This window comes from Lissotriton helveticus, chromosome 4_1 (genome assembly GCF_964261635.1).
Source record: "Lissotriton helveticus chromosome 4_1, aLisHel1.1, whole genome shotgun sequence".
NCBI classification, from domain to species: Eukaryota; Metazoa; Chordata; class Amphibia; order Caudata; family Salamandridae; genus Lissotriton; species Lissotriton helveticus.
The window spans coordinates 2105740766-2105762527 of record NC_136063.1 but is presented as its reverse complement, the minus strand read 5'-3'; the positions used below and the strand labels follow the sequence as shown (position 1 = coordinate 2105762527).

At 44.8% G+C, this 21762-nt stretch overlaps 1 protein-coding gene across 2 annotated transcripts in view; it reads left to right on the top strand.

The window, feature by feature from the left end:
* Positions 1–21762, top strand: part of COL4A6 (collagen type IV alpha 6 chain) — a 907271-nt gene that overhangs the window by 439408 nt on the left and 446101 nt on the right. For both annotated transcript variants that reach the window (XM_078688783.1, XM_078688784.1), the window contains 2 exons: positions 14949–15083; positions 17056–17100. In XM_078688783.1, the coding sequence (XP_078544909.1) occupies positions 14949–15083; positions 17056–17100 (180 nt within the window). The remainder of the gene's footprint in view (positions 1–14948; positions 15084–17055; positions 17101–21762) is intronic.

Sequence of the window (21762 nt, the reverse complement as noted above, 5' to 3'; positions counted from 1 at the left end):
ATCTTGAAGGGACATCGCAGGAGTTCCTGCCGGGCTCCGAACGGAACGGTGGAAGACCCACCGCTTGGTTTCTGTTGGACGGAAATGATGCATCCAAGAAAGAGCAGACCCTCTTAACCTTGACTTCTTTAGTCTTCATATCAGGATAACATGCTCAATAGTACCAAATGCCGTCGAGAGGTTGAGTAAGACCAGTGCCCCAAGCCACTTACCAGGGTTGGATTGGGATTAAAATCGGCCCGGGCACGCTAAAAAAAAAGTAGCCCACATTTGCATATTGCCTTTCCTCAAAACACATTTTATTTTTTATTTTTTTTTAAAAAGAGTGAGGGCGGGGTGGGGGGGGGGGTGATCCACGGATTCGTTTACTCTGGTGAAACACCTGAAAACAAGAAAGACCACTTCCGCTCAATATGCATATATTAATGGGCTGTCCCAGCGAGAGAAAGGGAGTGACACCTCTGCCCGTTGATAAAAGGGAGGTAATGGACGCCCATCAGCCTCCATGAAGGACACTCAGACACCCACTGGGCCGCTGGCTGTATCCGCCCAAATGGCCAACCCAGACTGCTCAAAAAAGCAGCCCACAGCTGGCACTCGGACACCAGCCTCTCGGGCAGTGCCCGCGTTACCAATCCGACGCTGCCACTTACATCCGCTGTGCTTATGAGCTCTTCCCCACTGACCTGAGAAAGAGTTTGTTTTTTCTGTTTGGGTGGAATCCAGCTTTGAATTAATGTAACAGTTAGTTGTCTTCTACATGTACACTTGACCCAAGGTCAGTTTTCACACATTTCTAATAGGTGTGGCAACAGTGAGATTGGACAGAAGTTGTTACAATCGTCTTGACTCAGCAATGGGTTCTCGTTTAAGAGTGGCTTGTTTTAGCTACTTTCCCGCACGTTGAATAAGTGATATTCAGCAATACAAATAGTGAAGTTTGGTTTTTAAAGTCATTCATTTGTGATGACGTTAGTATGCATTTGTGATTGTTAATACGCATGCTTCAGCACGGCTGAGGTAGAATTATGAGTCGTGTTGGCCATTACCTCAGAAAGAGAGGCTATGCAAATGGTAACTCTTTTTCAAACAAAGGTGTCTATGTGGACACAAGGGCTCCAGCTGAAACCTTCAGCAGAGAGCTCCACCTGAAGATCTTTACCATGTGTCAGGGTGACACCTGACTTTCTTATTCTCCAACCTATTGTAAGCCTGGGGCTGCAGTGTTCACTACTCCGAGCGGATTTCTGCTTCTCCCTCGCAACGGGAGCAGGTATGATCTCTTTAGGTGATCGAAATCCCCTACCTGGGGGTGCCCCTTAGTGCATACCTTGCGTTTTCTTGCAGAAGTGTCAGATGTGTCAGGGGCGGCTCAATGCTATACCTCTAGCCCTCCAACCTAATTTTAGGAACACAATCTGATTAGCCACAGCATTCACACCAAATTCACTCTGAATGTAAGTTATTTGCTGCCATATTGGTCAAACCATAATTTTTGTCGAATGTACAGTTTTTGACAAAATAAAGACAAGACTTACCTGGCTTTATTTCAGAGAGGAATTTTATTTCTCCTCATTTATGGCAGTTGCCTTAAACATAGCGTTTACCTGGCCTTGCAATACCAAACAGAACTGATGAAGAACAGTATCGTCTGTATTTGTTCGTACTCAGCAAAATGTTTCCTTTAATGCACATGATTCTTTGACCCCGCCTCAAGGATGAAGATGTTCCTGAGTGTGGGAGTCAGGGTTCAGCGTCCCGGATCCTGCTTTAGGTCAGTAATCTGTCCACCTGGTGGCTCCTCCGCACATGTGGCTCACTAGCTCCAGCTCTGAGTTGTGAGTCCCTTTGCATAGTCATTGACGAGGGATGGGTCCCTCTGAAATGCATCTCATCCAATTCTTTCCTGCATGCAATTGAATGAGATATTAGCTTGATGTAAAAAAAAGCACGCCTAGTCCATGGCTTAGGATTTATTCAGGCCTCTACTACTCAGGGTGGACTGCTTTCTTCTGAATCTCTCTTCATATTCTGGTACAGTTCAGGTGACCTCCACCTTGCCTTCCACTTTCTGTAGCAGAATCGTGCAAACATCATGCCTCAGAAGTCCAAGATAGATAATTTTCATTTCGTCGTAGCATTCAACTAAACCCTTTCTTTGAAAAAGGAGAAAACAATGTCTCCGACTGTACTGAACATGTAATTTGCCTATCCTGCAAGAAACTTAAAGTAGTGCATATCTGTCCTGCGTCTTTCCCCCCCCTTTGTGCAGCGCTCCATTGATCTGGAGAAGGTATTCCACTACATAAGGCCCCATACATACAAATGCCCAAAATATGGTTGGAAGCTATTAAGTTAGCAGCGAAAAGATAAGACCTTGCTTCTGTATTTTTGCAAGGTTCTTCTAAATGTTTCCAGGGAGAGAGTAAAGTGAGATTTACGGAAGCTTCGAGCATTATATCCAGGACTCATATTCATTGCAAAGTTCGATGATGCTGACATTATTGGCTGCTGAGGCTATCCAGGTCGCTGATCCAAGGGCATCAGGCTTCATCTTACAAGATGCAAAGGGCCAAAGATTGGCTGTATCATTTGGTGTCCACATATTAGTCGGTGATGCGACCTCTTCTTTTCTTTGAACATTTTGTAATTCTGTCCCTGGATTACAGGTTGTTCACGGTTGCAGAATAGAACCGGTGGAGTGGCCAAGCTTTGTTCTGTACTCTTGAGTTCTTCAGGGCGCTGCTCACTTCATCAATTTAGGAAGTGCCACAGATTATTTTTTTGTCTCAGGGTCCATCGTTCGCCCCCCCCCCCATTCATTTGAAAAGTAGCTCATAGTGTCAAGTAGTGTGAGGGTGGGTGGGTGTTGCCAACTAGATTTAAAATATCCAGAAAAGTAAAAAGATTAGAAAGCCAAAGGATAAATCAATGCAACAATTTTTAGAGAGGGGTGCTGTCATTAATGTTATATCACTGAAGTCGTAGGGATTGTGCATAATTCAAGGGTAATACAAACAACCAGTGTGGAAAATGTGCCATTCACATTCAGCTGGAGAGTGGTACAGGTTTGGTATGTAGCGGGTGGTGCTTTTTGGTACACTAGTGTAGAAGCACGCATTTACAGACAGCAAATTTTTCATTGAAATGACCACTAAATTTGCACAGACATGCAGTTTTACTGGTAATACGATATAGCGCAAAAACGATCATGTGTGGAAATCGGGTTTCAGTGAATATTTATCATTTGTGCATCACCAAGTAAAGTCTTCATTTGTTTTGATCCTGATAAAACCTTTGTTTCATCACACTACAAAAAAGTGCGTTATTTGTGCTTTCCTAATTGCTGATATAATTAGAAATATGTGTATAGTTAATTTCCCGATATTTAAATATTGAGTGTTAGAAGAAAACGGACATACTAAAGCCGTTCTTTCAGTTCATGGTGCCTCAGTAGGATTGTTACATAGACCACTATCATCTCGCTTTGTCTCAAAGAAATTAAAAATACACTCCAGTTTCAGATAAGCAGCAACTCGTCAGAAGACATAGCTTGATATTTGACCTCTGTCTTGAAACACATAGTAAATGTGACAAGATAGACACAAAAATGAAAGCATCTTTATTGCTCATTCACCTTCTGAACGCAGCATGATTATTTCATGGGGTGCTGCAGCACCATCAGCCCCATTACTTCCAAACCCTATGGGATAAACAGAAAAATGTGTGGTCCAGTGTCACATTTTAGGAATTTTGAGCTTGTAGATCTTATTCAGGTAAAGCCAACAATCGGTATATTACTTTGAATGTCTTTTTCAATATTGATTTGGAGTGTAGAGTTTTTTTCCCCTTCTCACCGATTTCTTACAGTTTAATGGTGCCTTTCCTTTCCATTACCTTCTATGCGACCCTTTCCGTTGCACATTGATGTGACACTGAAAGCAATGCCACCACAAATAGCTTTCTGGCAACACAATTCTTTACTGCCATTGTTGTCTTTCCCTGGACACTGAGATGTTGTTTATATACTTCTCCAGTATTACATCTTTCATAGATTCACATGCTTGTATCTTTCCCGTCGTCATGGTGGGAGTCTCACGGTAACAGAATGACCAAAGCAGTATCATAGAGAAGAAAAACTGCATAGAAAAGCCCATTGGGACTGTAGTATTTGGTAACCAGACCTCATCATTGTTTGGTCCAAAAGTCAGCCAATCAGCATTGCTGCCCTGCCCTTCACACTCCCCAGCAGAAGCTTCCTGCCTCAGATTTCCAACCGCCTTCGTGTGAGAAAGGAGTCTCCCTGAGCTCTGCTCAGTTTACTGTTCCAGTGTGAACTATTGACCTTTGGTTTTTCAACTGTATAATCTTCTGGATTAAGGTATTGTGTGTACCTATTTCTTTTATGATGGCTGAAAGCTCTAAAAAGAGGCTTTTCAGGCCTTGCAGATCCTGTGGAAAGGCCAGGCTTTTCTCTGAAGATCCTCACAAGGACTGCTTATACTGTCTCCATCCAAAGCATGTGGCTAAGGATTGTAAATATTGTAGAACCTTCTCTGCTAAAACTCTGAGGGACAGAGAGGCTCGGCTGCTGTTGTGGCTTCAGAAGAAGAAGGCCGCATCAGATTCGGATTCTGGTGAGGACTCTGATCCTTTGATGCCTAAAAAGAGAAAGGCCTCACATTCTGAGGGAATGGTGGCGTCTAAGAAGGCTAAATCTAAGGTGAAGGAAGCCTCTTCTCTTCCCCTACTCCCATCAAGAAGTCGTCAGGTCAGAAGGGGGCAGGGTCTGCTCCATCGACCAGTTCCCTGGTTTCTGCTGTAAAATCTGTGGCAAAGACTTCAGCTCCGTCGACGACGACTATTTCGACGACGACAGCTGCGTCGATGACGGGAGCTAAGACCGTATCGACGACGACTACGTCGACGAGCTTCATCTTACCGTCGACGAAGAAACCGTCGACGACGAAACCTTCGACGACACCGTCGACGACAAAATCGGTGTCGAAGTCGTCGACGACGGCCCCGTCGACGATGGCTTTAGTGACGTCGGCTCCGTCGACGATGACTCCGTCGACGACGTCCCCGTCGACGACGAGTGTAATTTTAACGGCAAAGGCGTTCAAATCACCACAATCGAAGACTTTGATATCCTTTCGCTCATTTCAGTCTACAAGAGGTTCGGCGACCATCCGCAAATCTGCAGAATTCACGTCGTGGACGCAGATTTTGCCTCTACCTCCATCTTCTTTGCTGGAGCAGGATTCAGAAGGAGAGGAGTCGTCTGGAGTGGCCTACAGTCCTTCGCAACTTAAAATAAAGAGCCAGGACACAGATGATGAGGAGGTGTTTTCCTTTAAGGAGAGGGCTCAGTCTCAATCTGCAAGATATGAATCCTTCCAGGAGACTTGTGACTATACTGAGGAAGAGGAGCAGCAGGAAGAGTCGCGAGAGGAGTCGCGAGAGAAGTCAATCTCCATTCCTACGGCTTTGGTTTCTGACCTGAGGTTTATGATTAACGACTATTATCGTCGTTTCCCAGAGGCGAATAAGCCTATACCATCTACGCCGGCACCTGCTTCACAGCCTCCAAGAACCCATTCTACTCCTCACACACAGCCAGTGAGGTCACCTCCAGTGGTCACGATCAGGGATGACCTAACGGACACTGACGATGACGAGCAACCCGAGGAAGGTGAAATCCTTCAAGATTCTACAGTAGGTCAGGAATGGCATGAATACGTTTTGCCGTCTCATCCTTCACCTACTCCTCCGCCAACCACTTCTCCTCCTCAGGATATCGGAGGTTTCCATGACATTATGGAAAAAGCGGCTAAGAGATTTGACCTGGACATGGAGGTCAAAGAAACTGAATGTTTCTTATATGATTTTAAGGATGACGCCAGAAAGTCTGCTCGCTCAATCCCGATCTTCCCTCACCTGTGGGATGAAGGACTAAAGATTTTGAAGACGCCGGCCTCCATCGCAGTTTCGGTTCCTAGAATCGAAAAGAAGTATAGAGCACCAGAGTCTTCTCCGGCCTGCCTGATAGGTCACCCGAGACCGGAGTCGGTGGTGACACAAGCGGCTCAGAGAAATTCCAAGAACCCAGTGGCTACTTCTATGGTGCCGCCAGACAAAGAGGGAAGGAGAATGGATGGAGCCGGGAAGAGGTTTGCGGTCATGGCAGCCTCCACTATTAATTAACAACAAGGGGTGGTGATGGACAGAGTCTCTGAATTAAGCAGAAAACTCTCACCCAGTCAAGAGATCAGGGCTAGATCCAACACCGTTTTTTAGCTCACTGCATCATCCCAGTTTCAGAACCTGGCTGTATGCAAATTAGTCTGTTCCTGTCCCAGTGCATGATGGGAACAGGGCAAACCAAACTACAAAGCCAATTCTTACACTGGAAAGGAAACAAGCTACCGGGGACCGGTTTCTGGCATTTCAGCCTCTTCGGCCCGGCTTGCTAGGCGGAGTGTTCTGCTTAATTCAGATACTCTGTCCATCACCACCCCCTTTATGAATCGTTTTGGCCACCACAAGTGTGGAAGGGTATGCTCAGATGTGAGTCCCTTGCTCACTGCACCATCAGGATTCAAGCAAGCCGGGCCGAAGACGGCTGTAATGCCAGAAACCGGTCCCCGGAAGCTTGTTTCCTTTCCAGTAAAGAATTGGCTTGGTAGTTTGGTCTGCCCTGTTCCCATGATGCACTGGGCCAGGGTCAGACTAATTTGCATGTAGCCAGGTTCTGAGCTGGGATGGTGCAGTGAGCTAAAAAACGGTGATGGATCAAGCCCTGATCTTTTGACTGGGTAGGAGTGTTCTGCTTAATTCAGATACTCTGTCCATCACCACCCCCTTTATGAATCGTAGCCTCCACTATTAAAGCGGCCAATGCGATGGCCTTGATTAGCCGTTTTAACAGGCAAATGTGTTCGGATTTGGCACCCCTTATGGCTGCACTCCCAGAGGATAAAAAAGAGGAAGCAGCCGATATTTTCCGTGATGGGGCAAAGTCGGCAGCGGAATCCATTGATGTTGCCATGGATGTTTCTTCTATGGCCTTCAGACAGATGGCAGGAGCAGTTTCTCTCCGAAGACAGGGTTGGCTGAAGGCTACATCATTCCGTCCGGAGGTACAGGCGAAGATTATCGACATGCCGTTCGATGGCGAAAATCTCTTTGGTAAACATGTTGATGAGGCGCTGCAGGGCATCAAGTCCGATACGGACACTGCTAGGGCGCTAGGATCACTTCAGCAAGGAAGGTTCCAGTCCTTTCGTAAAAGAGGTGGAAGGGGCCAGTTTAATCAGAGATCTTCATTTCCATCCAATAGATATCAGCCTTATAACCAGCAGGGATATAAGCAATACAATGCAGGCAATCAATATAGGCCTTCAAATTCCTCTTTCCAGCAACAATCCAGAGGTAAGTCTTCCAATAGAGGAAGGAACCAACAATCTAACAGGCGACAATGATCTACTGCTGGCGCTCCCCACACAACAGATCCCGGAAAATGACCATCATCTGTCTCTCTTCTTCGACAATTGGATGTCCATAACATCGGACAAATGGGTTTTGGATGTAATAAGCAAAGGCCATACCCTGGAGTTTATACAAATACCACCAGATCATCCCCCGGTGCTCAGACACCATCAATATCGTCAGGAACTGCAAAAGGAGGTCCATTCACTTTTGCAGAAGGGGGCTATAGAGGAAGTACCTCAACAACACCGAGGGAAAGGCTTCTATTCGCATTTCTTCCTCATCAAGAAGAAGCAAACTACGAAGTGGAGACAGGTATTGGATTTAAGGGATTTGAATCAATATATAAAGAAAATTCCCTTCCGAATGCTCTCGTTACAGGAGATCCTCCTACTGTTAAGAAGGAAAGACTTCATGGCTTCGTTGGACCTCATGGATGCATACTTCCATATTCCAATCCATCGGAAGCACAGGAAATACCTAAGATTTGCCGTGGAGAGTCGCCATTTCCAATTCAAAGTGTTGCCATTTGGCCTCAAGTCGGCCCCGAGGGTGTTTACCAAATGCATGGCCCCGGTGGCGGCCCACTTAAGATTGAAGGGGCATTGCATTTACCCATATCTGGACGACTGGCTGGTGACAGGTCCATCATTCACAAAAGCCAGAAAGTCCCTTCAGTGCTGCATCCGCCTTTTCCATCGGTTAGGATTAAGGACCAACTTGGAAAAGTCTTCACTGATTCCAAATCAGGGCATTCAATTCCTGGGGGCTTGGATATGCACCAAGGAAACGAAAGCATACCCTTCCGAGGAAAGGATGAGAAAGATAATAAGCCTTGCAACATCCCTTCAAACAAAAAGGTGCACTTCTGTACGGATGTACAAATCCTTGTTGGGTATGATGTCCTCTTGCATCCCACTGGTTCCAAACTGCCGTCTTCGAATGAGACCCTTGCAGGAACATCTAGACGAGCAGTGGGTTCAATCCAAAGGAACCTTCGAAGATCGGATTGTCATCACTCATCGTATGAAGGTGGCCATGTCTTGGTGGAAGGTTCTGAAGAACTTGAATCAGGGTCCCAACTTTGCACCTCAAGATCACAAATACGTGATGACGACAGATGCTTCGTTACAAGGTTGGGGCGCACACCTCCAGGAGCTGGAGATCCAGGGCCACTGGTCAGAGTGGGAAGCACAGCTTCATATAAATATGTTGGAACTCAAAGCGGTGTTTCTGGGACTTCAAGCGTTCCTGCCCAGAATACAGAATTCGTCGGTGCTCATTCAGACAGACAGCACCACAACTATGTTTTATCTTCTGAAGCAAGGAGGAACAAGATCCAAACCCCTTTCTGCGCTGGCGCAAAGAATTTGGAAATGGCTGATAAAGCGCAACATTTCTATTCATGTGCAGCATATACAGGGCATCCTCAACACACGAGCAGATGGCCTCAGTCGCACGACGAGTATCTTGCACGAGTGGGAACTGAACGACATTCAGCTGCGCAGAGTATTCCAAAGATGGGGCACACCAACGTTCGATTTGTTCGCAACCCGGGACAATTCGAAATGCGCTCAGTTTGCGTCCAGGTACCCTCAGCGCGATTCCAAGGGAGACGCATTTCACATGGACGGGAATGTTCGCTTACGCGTTCCCACTAATTCCTTTAATACCACGAGTGATTCGCAAAATGAGATCAGAGCCATGTCACGTCATTCTGATAGCCCCAGCTTGGCCGAGGCAGGCATGGTTTTCAGATCTGCTGCAGATGTCGAAAGGCAACAGGGTGCAATTCCCAACGTTCCAGAGTCTCATATTAATGAGCAACGGACAAATTCTGCATCCGGACCTAGCATCGCTAAAATTATCCGCATGGAACCTCATGAGCGGGAATTTCAAGCCTTGATTATTCCACAAGACTGCAGACAAATACTTTGCAATCCAGAGCTATGTCAACCAACAAGACATACGCAGCCAAATGGACACGCTTCTGTCACTGGTGTACCAGTCAAAGTCTACATCCATTGACGACACCCCCAGAAGGTATTCTGCCTTACCTGCTGTCATTATCAAAGGCAGGTCTGTCTCATGCTTCACTGAAGGTGCATTTGGCGTCAATTTCAAGATTTAGGAGAATTCCAGGTGAGCCGTCCCTCTGGTCTCACAGACTGATTAAGGAGTTTGTTAAAGGACTCTTTAGAGCCTTTCCACCCATTCTACGTCCGCCAGTACCCTGGCATCTCAATACAGTCTTGACGCAGCTTATGAGGCCACCATTTGAGCCTATACACAAGACAGACTTACAATTCTTATCTTGGAAGACAGCACTGCTGCTAGCTCTAACCTCGGCGAGGAGAGTTAGCGAAATTCAAGCCTTTTCAGTGGAAGAGCCTTTTCTGCAATTTCGACAGGACAGGGTAATACTACGGACAAATCCTAGGTTCATACCCAAGGTCCCTACTTCTTTTCACTTGAATGAGCCAATTATTTTGCCTACCTTCTTCAACAATCCTTAATCTGAAGCAGAAAGAGCGCTGCACTCTCTAGACATCGCTAGATGTTTGAAATTCTACATCGAACGAACGAAGACTTTCCGCAAATCAAAACAAATATTCATTGCATTTGAAGGTCAGAGGAAAGGGCTACCTCTGTCAAGACTGAGTATCGCCAGATGGATATCATCGGCTATCACTAAGTGTCATGAGAAAGCCGGAAAATCGCTTATTTCCAGAGTGACTGCTCATTCCACAAGAAAGATGGCTACATCGATAGCCCTATTTGCAGGAGAGTCTCTACCTGACATTTGCAGAGCAGCGACTTGGAAGAGTGTGCATTCATTTACCAAGCACTACTGTCTCGACACTGCGTGGAAGGAGGACACGGCAGTGGGGCAAGCTGTTCTGAAACGTCTGTTTCAATAAGGTATTCTATATTGCTCTTTTAATATTCTATACAATGTGTAGATGTATATGTATATATATATTTATATATCTAGAGGTAGAATCTGATTTGTTTATACATGGTTTTATATTCTTATTTGCCCTATGTATTTTCAGATCATGTTATAACGATATTTCAGCTGCAGAACTTCCTTCTGGGTTCTATCCTGGAAACGCTGCAGGCTTTGTGGGTACTACTTACTACTCTAATACAAGCATGTGAATCTATGAAAGATGTAATACTGGAGAAGGAATTAGTTACTTACCTGTACACTATAGTTCTCCAGTATTATCTTTCATAGATTCACATGCGCCCGCTCACCTCCCCGTTTCTCAGGCAGAACTTATTGTCTTGGTATTTATCCAGGTCTCTCACTTGGGGCCGGAAATCTGAGGCAGGACGCTTCTGCTGGAGAGTGTGAGGGCAGGGCAGCAATGCTGATTGGCTGACTTTTGGACCAAACAATGATGAGGTCTGGTTACCAAATACTACAGTACCTATGGGCTTTTCTATGCAGTTTTTCTTCTCTATGATACTGCTTTGGTCATTCTGTTACCGTGAGACTCCCACCATGACGACGGGGAAGATACAAGCATGTGAATCTATGAAGGATAATACTGGAGAACTATAGTGTACAGGTAAGTAACTAATTCCATTTGCATTTCAACATGTGTTTTGCGACCAAAACATACACCCTTCTTTCTTTTATGTCAAATAACCTTATGATTGAACAAGTGCTAAATACTTGAATAATTTTGATTACCTACAAAACGTTCTCTTACATTTATCACCTCGATTTATTTTTATTCTGATCACTGTGCAAACTGCCCAGTGTAAAATAGATAGTTTACGTACATACATTGGACACAGGACAGACCACCAGTCTAGCAGTATCGGCAACTATCCACATGCACATTGGTAATGGGACGGACCACCAGTCTAACTGTATCAACACCTATCCACGTGCACATTGGTCATGGGACAGACCACCAGTCTAACAGTATCAATACCTATACACATGTACATTGGTCATAGGAGGACCACCAGTCTAACAGTATCAACACCTATCCACATGCACATTGGTCATGGGACAGACCGCCTGTCTAACAGTATCAACGCCTATCCACATGCACATTGGTCATGGGACAGACCACCAGTCTAACAGTATCGACACCTATCCACGTGCACATTGGTCATGGGACAGACCACCTGTCTAACAATATCGACACCTATCCACATGCACATTGGTCATGGGACAGACCACCAGTCTAACAGTATCGACACCTATCCACGTGCACATTGGTCATGGGACAGACCACCAGTCTAACTGTATCAACACCTATCCACGTGCACATTGGTCATGGGACAGACCACCAGTCTAACAGTATCAACACCTATCCACGTACACATTGTTCATGGGATGGACCACCAGTCTAACTGTATCGGCACCTATCCACATGCACATTGGTCATGGGACGGGCCACCAGTTTAACAGGATCGACACCTATCCACATGCAATCTTTCAGCCTTCACTGGTTGGTAAGCCCTTATATCCATTCCCGCCGTTCTCCTACGATTACAATGAGACAGAGTTGCAGGTAAATTTATTTACCAGAGGCAGTGAAACCGAGATGCTTGACTATAAGTTGATGTGGTCAGGATCACGCCCTTTGGTCAGGTGAGGAGCTGGAGATTAGAACTGAAGTAGCCTCCTTCGTGCAGTCGCAAACGCAGAAGCATACACGTTTAAAGTACTGTTCCTTAAGTTTAGGCCAGTTCTGCTTGACTCAGGCACCCCTTGGCCATAATGCAATCCTTATAACAAGTATAGTCAGTTGTCCAATGGAATTTCAACAACCAGAAGCTACCACCAGCTATCTGGGGTGCCCAGAACCTGCTATGTAGGCTATGGTTCTCCAGAGGAGCAAAGGCAAGCCATCAAAGCTGTTCGAGGGTGATATGGTTTAGAAACTCAAATTTAGCACTTGAATGACACACACAGTGTGAATGTCCAGGCGGTCTTATGCCGTTGTATAAGGTGTAACAGCTGTATCCACTTTAAAGTTGGAAGCACCAGGTCACAATGAATAAACCTATCTTTGGCAACATCACCATTTCAGAACGTGGGGAAGGGCGTGACCTAACAGGTTACAATACCCCTCATTTAGAAAGGATGGAGGAAGAAGCCCCTAATCTCAACTGAATTCCAACAAAATAGCCTCCTACAAGCTGCCAGGCAACTTGCAGGTTTTCTGTCTAAAAAGCAAACCACAAAACAGCAAAACTTCACACACTAAGTATATATTACATCAGAAGAAGTACTCCTTTGCAAGATAAGAAACTCACAAGGCTCGACCATCTTAGAGGAACTTGGCAATGGCAACCTTGTAACCATCCAACAGTCGCTTTTCTTCTACTCTCACTCTTTTGGCATCGTTTTTACCATATTATGCACCTGATGATTGGTTTACTTTGCTGATGATTGGTTTACTTGTGTGTTATGGGTGTACAGGCTCCATTTCCCACTGTATGGAGAGCATCAGCCATCATGTGGTCTGGCAACAGCTCTTGATTCGACAGTGATAAAACGACAGTCGAAACACTGACCTAGAACGGATGTCACATTCTACTAGTATGTGGCCAATGTGGAAACCTAGCCTAAAGTAAAATACCTTAATGTTCAGTCCCTGCCACATACTGCCAGATCATGCTATGACATTATCTTTAGGACATTACTGGAAAGCTGCTTGCAGGTCTTTCCACATGTGACTGTGTTAACTTCTTTCATTGGATGCCAGTTCATTACAGAAGTGTTTGTTAAATGTCTACATGGCCTGGCCTTAAAAGTTTGGAGCAAAACATTAAATGGGGCAACCACACCAGTATCTAACAGCCAATCGATGAAACTTCCATCCATCTCTTTGTTGTTAGAGAGTGCAGGGGTTTTGCTGTATGTGCAGCTAGACTTTGGAACACTGCCTCTTAATATACAAGCCCAGTCTCCACTTCAGACTTTATTATACTTTCAAAAGATGATGAAATATGGTTATTTAAGTTGCTTCTCGTGAAATTATTTCATGCCTGTTTTTCATAAGATGTGCTTTTTTGTTTTGTTAAATGTATTTTTAAGTCATTTATATTGTATATTTTTATTTAAGTTGTATTGTTGTTTGTTAGTGCCTGGTAACAATTACATTTGTAGTGTGAGCTATATAGAGAAGTAAAGTAAGCTGCTGTTCCCATCTCGTAAGTGTGGGTTGTTTGGTGCTTTCATGAACAGCTACATGCGCATCATCTACATAATCTTATTATTATCCTAGGGTGTTATCCCTGGTGTAGAGCCCCTTTTTAGATAGTATTGAGACTCGCATACCCATTTCCAAGAGATACAGCATCATAACTATTAACTGTGTGTCCTTGGTCATGTTGTCGCCTGCGGTCTGCAAGGCACAGTCCATACCCATTTTCAAAGGATGCAGCATAATAACTATTGTTGTGTGTGTATCCTTGGTCACATTGTCACTTGCGGTCTGCAAGGCACAGTCCATACCCACTCTCAAGAGATGCAGCATCATAACTATTAACAGTGTGTCCTTGGTCATGTTGTCGCCTGCGGTCTGCAAGGCACAGTCCATACCCATTTTCAAAGGATGCAGCATAATAACTATTGTTGTGTGTGTATCCTTGGTCACATTGTCACTTGCGGTCTGCAAGGCACAGTCCATACCCACTCTCAAGAGATGCAGCATCATAACTATTAACAGTGTGTCCTTGGTCATGTTGTCGCCTGCGGTCTGCAAGGCACAGTCCAAACCCATTTTCAAAGGATGCAGCATAATAACTATTGTTGTGTGTGTATCCTTGGTCACATTGTCACTTGCGGTCTGCAAGGCACAGTCCATACCCACTCTCAAGAGATGCAGCATCATAACTATTAACAGTGTGTCCTTGGTCATGTTGTCGCCTGCGGTCTGTAAGGCACAGTCCAAACCCATCTTCAAGAGATGCAGCATCATATTAATTGACCGTGTGTCGTTGGCCATGTTGTCACCAGCAGTCCGTGAGGCTCAGTCCAGTAACGCATTTATGGTTTTGCAAAGGATCCTCCTTCCAAGCATTGCATTGGCCGGGGCGGAGTGTAGGTCTATATGCATACTTTCCTCCAGTGGTGGCGAGATGATATCCACAGAAGTGTGGCCGGAAGTGGCTTAGCATTAGTCATAAGAAGAGGGGTGGAGGAAGCTTACCAGATGGTGATATTTCCCCCACACTGTAAAAGATGCATGAAAATAAACATGTAAAAAGATACTATAGATATAAGATTAGTGATTGATTGATTGATTGATGCTTGGTAAAGAATTCAAAGGCAAAGTAAATTCTACAAGGAAATTGAGTGATTCGCCCGAGTAAATCCAACTAGAAGGAGTCAGAAAAATAATTTAGCATGTGAGATTTGCAAATACTTTTGACAGTAACGTTTGAAATGATGTGCTTATCTGTTGTTTGTCCTGTTTTAGGGTCGACCAGGGCCACTTGGACCGCAGGGACCCATCGGCCCTCCAGGATTCAGTGGGCCTGAAGGTGTGGCTGGACACAAGGGCGAACGGGGGACACCGGGGTCCCCTGGATCAGCAGGACCCAAAGGAGACAAGGTGTGTGCTATGATCTGCTCTACTGCTGATGGGAGCACTAAACTAATGCCTCACAGCCTTTTGGTGCTGTCACACCATTCCTAACAACAGTTTTTATTTTTTATTTTCATTTATTAAACTGAAAAAATTATTTCATTTTCATGTATTCAATGGAGAGACTGACTTAAAAGCGACAGGTCTGACGGGCACATTTTATTTGACAATAAAGTCATAACATAACATAAACATAGTTTGCTTGCAGTGTCCTCTTCTGAATTACTTTGTGGTAGTAAGGACAGCTTTCTCGTGTTGTTATGGCTTAAAATAATGACTTGCTGCCAAAGCATTTGTCATAAGCCTTTATGCTTAGTTGTGCAGGAAAACCCTACTCTGCAAGGCTGGCTAGACAGCAATCCTGCATGGCCTTACTATGCAGCCGCATGTAATGACTTAAGATGGTGGCAATGGAGTCTCCCTGGATTGATCACTCTGCAAGGCTGGCTTGAGAGCGATCCTGCATGGCCTTACTATGCAGCCGCATGTAATGACTTAAGATGGTGGCAATGGATCTCCCTGGATTGATCACTCTGCAAGGCTGGCTAGAGAGCGATCCTGCATGGCCTTACTATGCAGCCGCATGTAATGCCTTAAGATGATGGCAATGGATCTCCCTGGATTGATCACTCTGCAAGGCTGGCTTGAGAGCGATCCTGCATGGCCTTACTATGCAGCCGCATGTAATGCCTTAAGATGATGGCAATGGATCTCCCTGGATTGATCACTCTGCAAGGCTGGCTTGAGAGCGATCCTGCATGGCCTTACTATGCAGCCGCATGTAATGACTTCAGATGGTGGCAATGGATCTCCCTGGATTGATCACTCTGCAAGGCTGGCTAGAGAGCGATCCTGCATGGCCTTACTATGCAGCCGCATGTAATGACTTAAGATGATGGCAATGGATCTCCCGGGATTGATCACTCTGCAAGGCTGGCTTGAGAGCGATCCTGCATGGCCTTACTATGCAGCCGCATGTAATGACTTAAGATGGTGGCAATGGATCTCCCTGGATTGATCACTCTGCAAGGCTGGCTAGAGAGCGATCCTGCATGGCCTTACTATGCAGCCGCATGTAATGCCTTAAGATGATGGCAATGGATCTCCCTGGATTGATCACTCTGCAAGGCTGGTTAGAGAGGGATCCTGAATGGCGTTACTATGCAGCCGCATATGACTTAAGATGGTGGAGGGGATGGAGTTACCAGGATCCATAAGTGAACTGTCACATTAAGAATGATGCACTAGTTGTTTTAGCACAAAGCGTTGACTACATTGAAGGGCACAGTCTAACAATGAGAGGTAACGGGCCAATCTTTCCAAGCAGCCAAAAAGAAGTGAAGAGCGAGTGCATAGACGAGCAGCAGGCATCTGTTCACATTGGATGCTAGTGAGGGACAAGCATAACATCACCCCAGTGCAGTCACACTTCCTGTCCAAGATGGTGGTTCAAACGTGACCCGGGTCTGGGAAAGGAACCGTGAAGCTTAGGACGGAGAAGCCTGCATACACAAATGTCAGATGACATCAAGACATAAGGATCATCTTTAGCCGAACTTGGTTCTGCGCGGTGGGACCTGCGCGGCCCATACTTACAATATAAAACGACACATAAGAAGCTAAAGTGCTGTTATCCAGACAGCCAAGACTGGCTGTAGTTGTCCCTCTTGGTGTGTTGGGTGATGGCAAAAGTACAGCTGATTAAGCCTGAGACCTGGAGCTGCTCTAGCTGATGTGAGCTGTATCCCACTCAATAACAAGACCAGCTGTGTTTACCAATGAATATGAAGCCATCACTTCCTGCAGCTCTAAGCATTCCGTTGGGTGTTCTGTCTTGTAAATTCTGTCTTCAGAATTAATTTCATTGCCTCGACCGAAGACCATTTTATAACAAATTGATACCAGAACGCTGACTGCCTCTTGTTTCTTCTCTTTTTAGGGACCAATGGGAGTTCCCGGATTTCAAGGCATTAATGGGATTCCGGTACGTGTGTTGCTGTGGGTGTAAATATTTGAAAATATGTTTAAAATAACTGAAATATATACCATATGTGTACAGTACATGGTTTATGTAGCCGACACATGTCTCTGTGTAAACTAGCGTTGCTTTGCCTTGCATTCCAGAAGTAAAGCGGATGGGGAACGTTTATAGTTTGTCCTCATGTTTACATAGGAAAAGTAACACAGTGTCTTTTAAAGTCGAGGGGGCAGGGGGGTTGGTGCGGGGGCTTTACATGGATCCCTTATAGATGTGGAACCGAGGGTCTGAAAAGCCAAGCTTATCCCCAAGCCTAAAAAGGATGTGCTTAAGGCGAGTGTCTCTTGGTTGAAGGATGCTGAGGCCCAAGGGACCGCAGAGGTAGGTTCCTTGGATAGAGTTGAGGATTGCATTAGGACAAGACTGTTGACACTGCTGACCCTGCATATATGCCTAGATACTCACTTGCGTCTGGATCTGTACTTTGAGTCTACGAACGAGTGTATCGAAGCCCAGTGCTGCCATATGATGGTAAATCTCTTGTTTGTACTTTATGTGGACCGGTTTACTCAGGTTTAGGAGGTTGCATAAATGCTTTACTGTATTATTAGCTCCTTTAATTAGTTTTTGGAGAATTAACCAGGTAGCATGCCATTACCTCATCTACTTGGGGGTCAGCATCTCAGCTCCAGTCCCTTACTTTATTTTCTGGTAACCCAGGATAGAGTTTGTTATTCAATCCCTCCCTTATCATTTTAAACAAGTGGATGGACCCACGTAACCGCTCCCTGAAGTCCTCTTTCTTTGTGTCAACCTTAACCATAAATGGGACACCTGAACCCAAGTCTAACCCATGCACTAAACGGAACCCTAGCCCCACATTTGTTTTTGAGTCTGCTCATTTCTGTTACTTTCCATAGCGCCTTCTGACTCCATTGTTTTTGGAGTCCCAGGCTTTTTGACTTGAGATTGTTCCACCAGACTTTGGACCTGTTAAAAGACACGTCACAGTTTTAATGCTATTGAAACTTATTCACAGACTAACTTGGCCCCCATGTTTGTCAATGTTGCGCCTTATCATTCAACAGAAATAAAACAAATGCTTTTTTGTCCATGATGACTGCTGCAGGTTGACATCACTGGAGAAGTTTTTTCCTGTTGTACCTTAGCTCGCTCCTTCTTCCCAATTGGCAGATCTACTCCTCACTCATAGTACATCTTACGCTCTTCCTAAGATTACCAGAAGATGCCATCTAACCTTGGACACTGCTCCGGCCCTTGGCTTTATTTAAAGTCTGACGGTATTCTGTGGGCTATAGTCTTGCTTCATCTCAGCTCAACAAACTGGTCCTAAGTTCAAAAGCACCATGGTTTGTGGAAGTAACTACTAAATGCAAATATGCTCTCCCTGATGACATTCAACATGTTGGAAGAGAGGCAGACATAGCTCTCACGTCCCCTGATGTCACCGTAATGTCTAAATTGGGACTAAGATCCAAATTTGTTGAAATAAAATGTGTTCCCAAATTATGCCCTCAATATAAACATTTCCCAGCATTCAAACGAAGGACTACAGATACATCCATATGATTGCGGCACGTGGACCTGACGGAGATAGCCAGATGGCCTTCTAGTGCCATTCCAGATACTCAGTGGTCCTCAGAAGGGCTGCCAGTCCTGACCTTTAATGTTAGATGTTTGCAGTGTTCTCAGCTGTATTTAGTCTACCATGAGCTCAATGGGTTTACGTTAGAAGGATTTAAACTGGTGAAATAAATATTTACACTGATAGTGTAGACAGACTGGTTCTGACTCTTACATGCATCAGACTACCTCTTGAGCTTATAGTGCTGCGGCAAGGCCTGGCACATGCATGTTTGTGTGCCCTTTGTCTTCGCGTGACATGTAAGAGTTGTGTAGCGGCTGAGCACTGTGAGAGTGACCGTAGTGTTGGAACTGGTGTTGGCGGCCATGAGTCTGCCGCCTGTTCGCTTTCATGAAACACTTGGCACTGTTCACTGAAGCGACCTTGTTAGTCGTCCGCCACAGGTACATCTTAGGAGGGATCTCACAGCTTCCTTCATAAAATGAAATGAGAACAGATTCCTTGAATAAAACGAGGACAGAGTGAACACAATGGAACATTGCAGTTTGTTATGTATAAAAAGCGTGCATTTTGTTGCTTTCATTAAAACAGAGCCAAACAGCATGAAAAGCGTTTGATCCAGCAACAAAGGAAAACTGCTCATTAAGAGAATTTTCCATTGTTGCCAGTGCAAGACTGATAAAACCCACAGCAGACGGAGAGGACTTTTGATCGTTGCCCTTTACGCCTTTCCTGTTTCGTCATTCGTATACTTTCCCCCTGTCGTTCTGCCTCTAGAAGGCTTGGACTTACCTGTTAATAGATTGAGGGCCAGATGTACGACCAAGTAATATGCGCATCGCAAATTGCAACTCTTTAGGGAGTCGCAATTTGCGATGCACAATTTACTATGTACAACAGGGATTTTCTCACTGTTAGCGATTCCCAATTGGGTCGCAAATTGAGAGGCTCATCAATATTAATGAACCTCTCGCAATTTGCGACGCCATTGGGAATGGCCAGCCTCACAGGGATGGGGGCCTGCTGGGGTCAGCAGACCACCATGTCTATGACTGCTTTTCAGTAAAGCAGTGTTTTTTTTTTTTAAAAGCATCCCAATTTCCTTAGAGGAAAACGGGATGCATTTAAAAAAAAAATGTAAACGTTTTGGTTTCTTTTTTTAAGGGCAGGTAGTTGTCCCTGGGATCACTGCCTGCCCTTAAAAAATATTCTTAACCCCTTCGATGCTTGTGAGGGAACCATTCCGTCATCAGTCACGGTTGAGCTGTGCTGATGACGGAATGGTTCCGTCACTGGGGGGGAATCGGCGCTGCACAGAAGCGGTTAAAGTCAGTCACAAAGTGGAAAGGGTCCCCTGGGGATCCCTTCCAAATTTCGATTCCATTACCACCCTCTTTAAGAGGGTGGTGATTTGCGAGTGTTTGCGACCGCAATTGCGGTCGTAAAATATTTGCACATGGCTAGGGACTTGCTATTTGGAAGGAAACACTCCTTCCAAATAGCGAGTTGCTAAACAGTATTTTGTGAGTCGCAATTTATTTGCGACTCGCAAAATAGTGTTTGTACATGGGCCAGCGGTAAATTGCGTGCACAAACGGGTGGCAAACACGTTTGCGCATGCGATTTGCCATCGTAAATCTGGCCCCAGGTGCTTAAAGGCATAGTGGATGCTATGAACCACGTATGGAAAGTTTCAATAAAATGTGTGGCAATAGTACAGCATATTCCCCCCCAGAGGCATAAAACCACAGGAACTGATCCATGTCCTGTCACTAAATAGTACTGCAGTTCATAGTAAATAAAATACCATTATCTCAGCTACATTGTGCTGCCATACAAAGAAACAGTATGGCATGTATTTACGTTCATGATAGCATGAAGAGTAAAATACAGGTTGCAGTTTAAGTTAAGGTACAGATAAGGGATATAATTAGTGTTAAGGTAAGGGAAAGGTTTAACGTCAGTGTAAAAGATATGTTTCAGATTATAGTAAGGGTAAAGATTAACAGTGAGGAATAGGTATGTGTTAGAGTAATAGTAAAGGAAAGGTTTGGGGTTGTGCAAGGGTAAACAGTATTCTAAGGTTCAGAGTAAGAGAAAGTTGTAAAGTAATGGCATAGGGTAAGAACAATCATTGGTTAGTGTAATTAAATGAAGCGTTGAGGTGTAGAGTTAGGGTATGGGTAAAGGAAGGCTTTGGGATTGGTGCTAAAATATTGGTTCATGTTCAGGGTAAGAGATAAGTTATGGGTAAGGTAAGGGTAATGGACAATAGTAAGGGACAGATTCCTGTTAGGAGAGTTTAAAGAAAAGCTTTGGGGTTGCTCTTAGTTCTTTAGTAAGGGCTATGTTAAGGGTCAGGATAAGAGACACGCTTACGGTAAGGGTAAAGAATAACAATAAGTATAGGGTGTGAGTAGCATAATATATAAACGAAAGGTGAAGGTTTTGAGTTGGGGTAGGGGTAAAAGAAAGGTTTGGGATTGTGTTAAGATGAAAGATTGGTTCATGTTCTGGGTAAGAGATAGGTTTAAGTTGAGAGTAAGGGGAAAGTGTAACAGTAAGGAACGGGTATGAGGTTAGAGGAGATATTTGGGGTTAGTTATTATGGTAAGGGTGTTAAGGGGACATTTTGACTGCGGTTACATTTAGAAAACTAGACTAGGTGCAGTTGATAACAAAGTAATGGTGTGAAACAATTATATGTTTGGTGTAATGTAGATACTGTTGTGATAATGGCAGGTGGGTGCAAAGAGATGAGGTACTAGTCGGCAAGGTAACGGCAGAACAGGTGGTGGCATAGATCCACATCATATCCCCATTTGTGTCATCCTGGTGCAGGGTAGTGAACTGCAGGGCAGCGCCAGAGTTAGAAGCTTGGCCTAGGGGTCCTCAACACCTCTCTTAATTTGAGGGTGCAGGGTTCTTATCACTGCATCATTCTTCTAGCTGAGCCGCGTCTTGTCTAAATCCATTTTCTGAGGTTTTAAGTTTACTTTTTGCCACCTTAAATTATAGAAGGGGACCAGGGGAACGGCTTGGAAGCCCTTGGCGACCACATT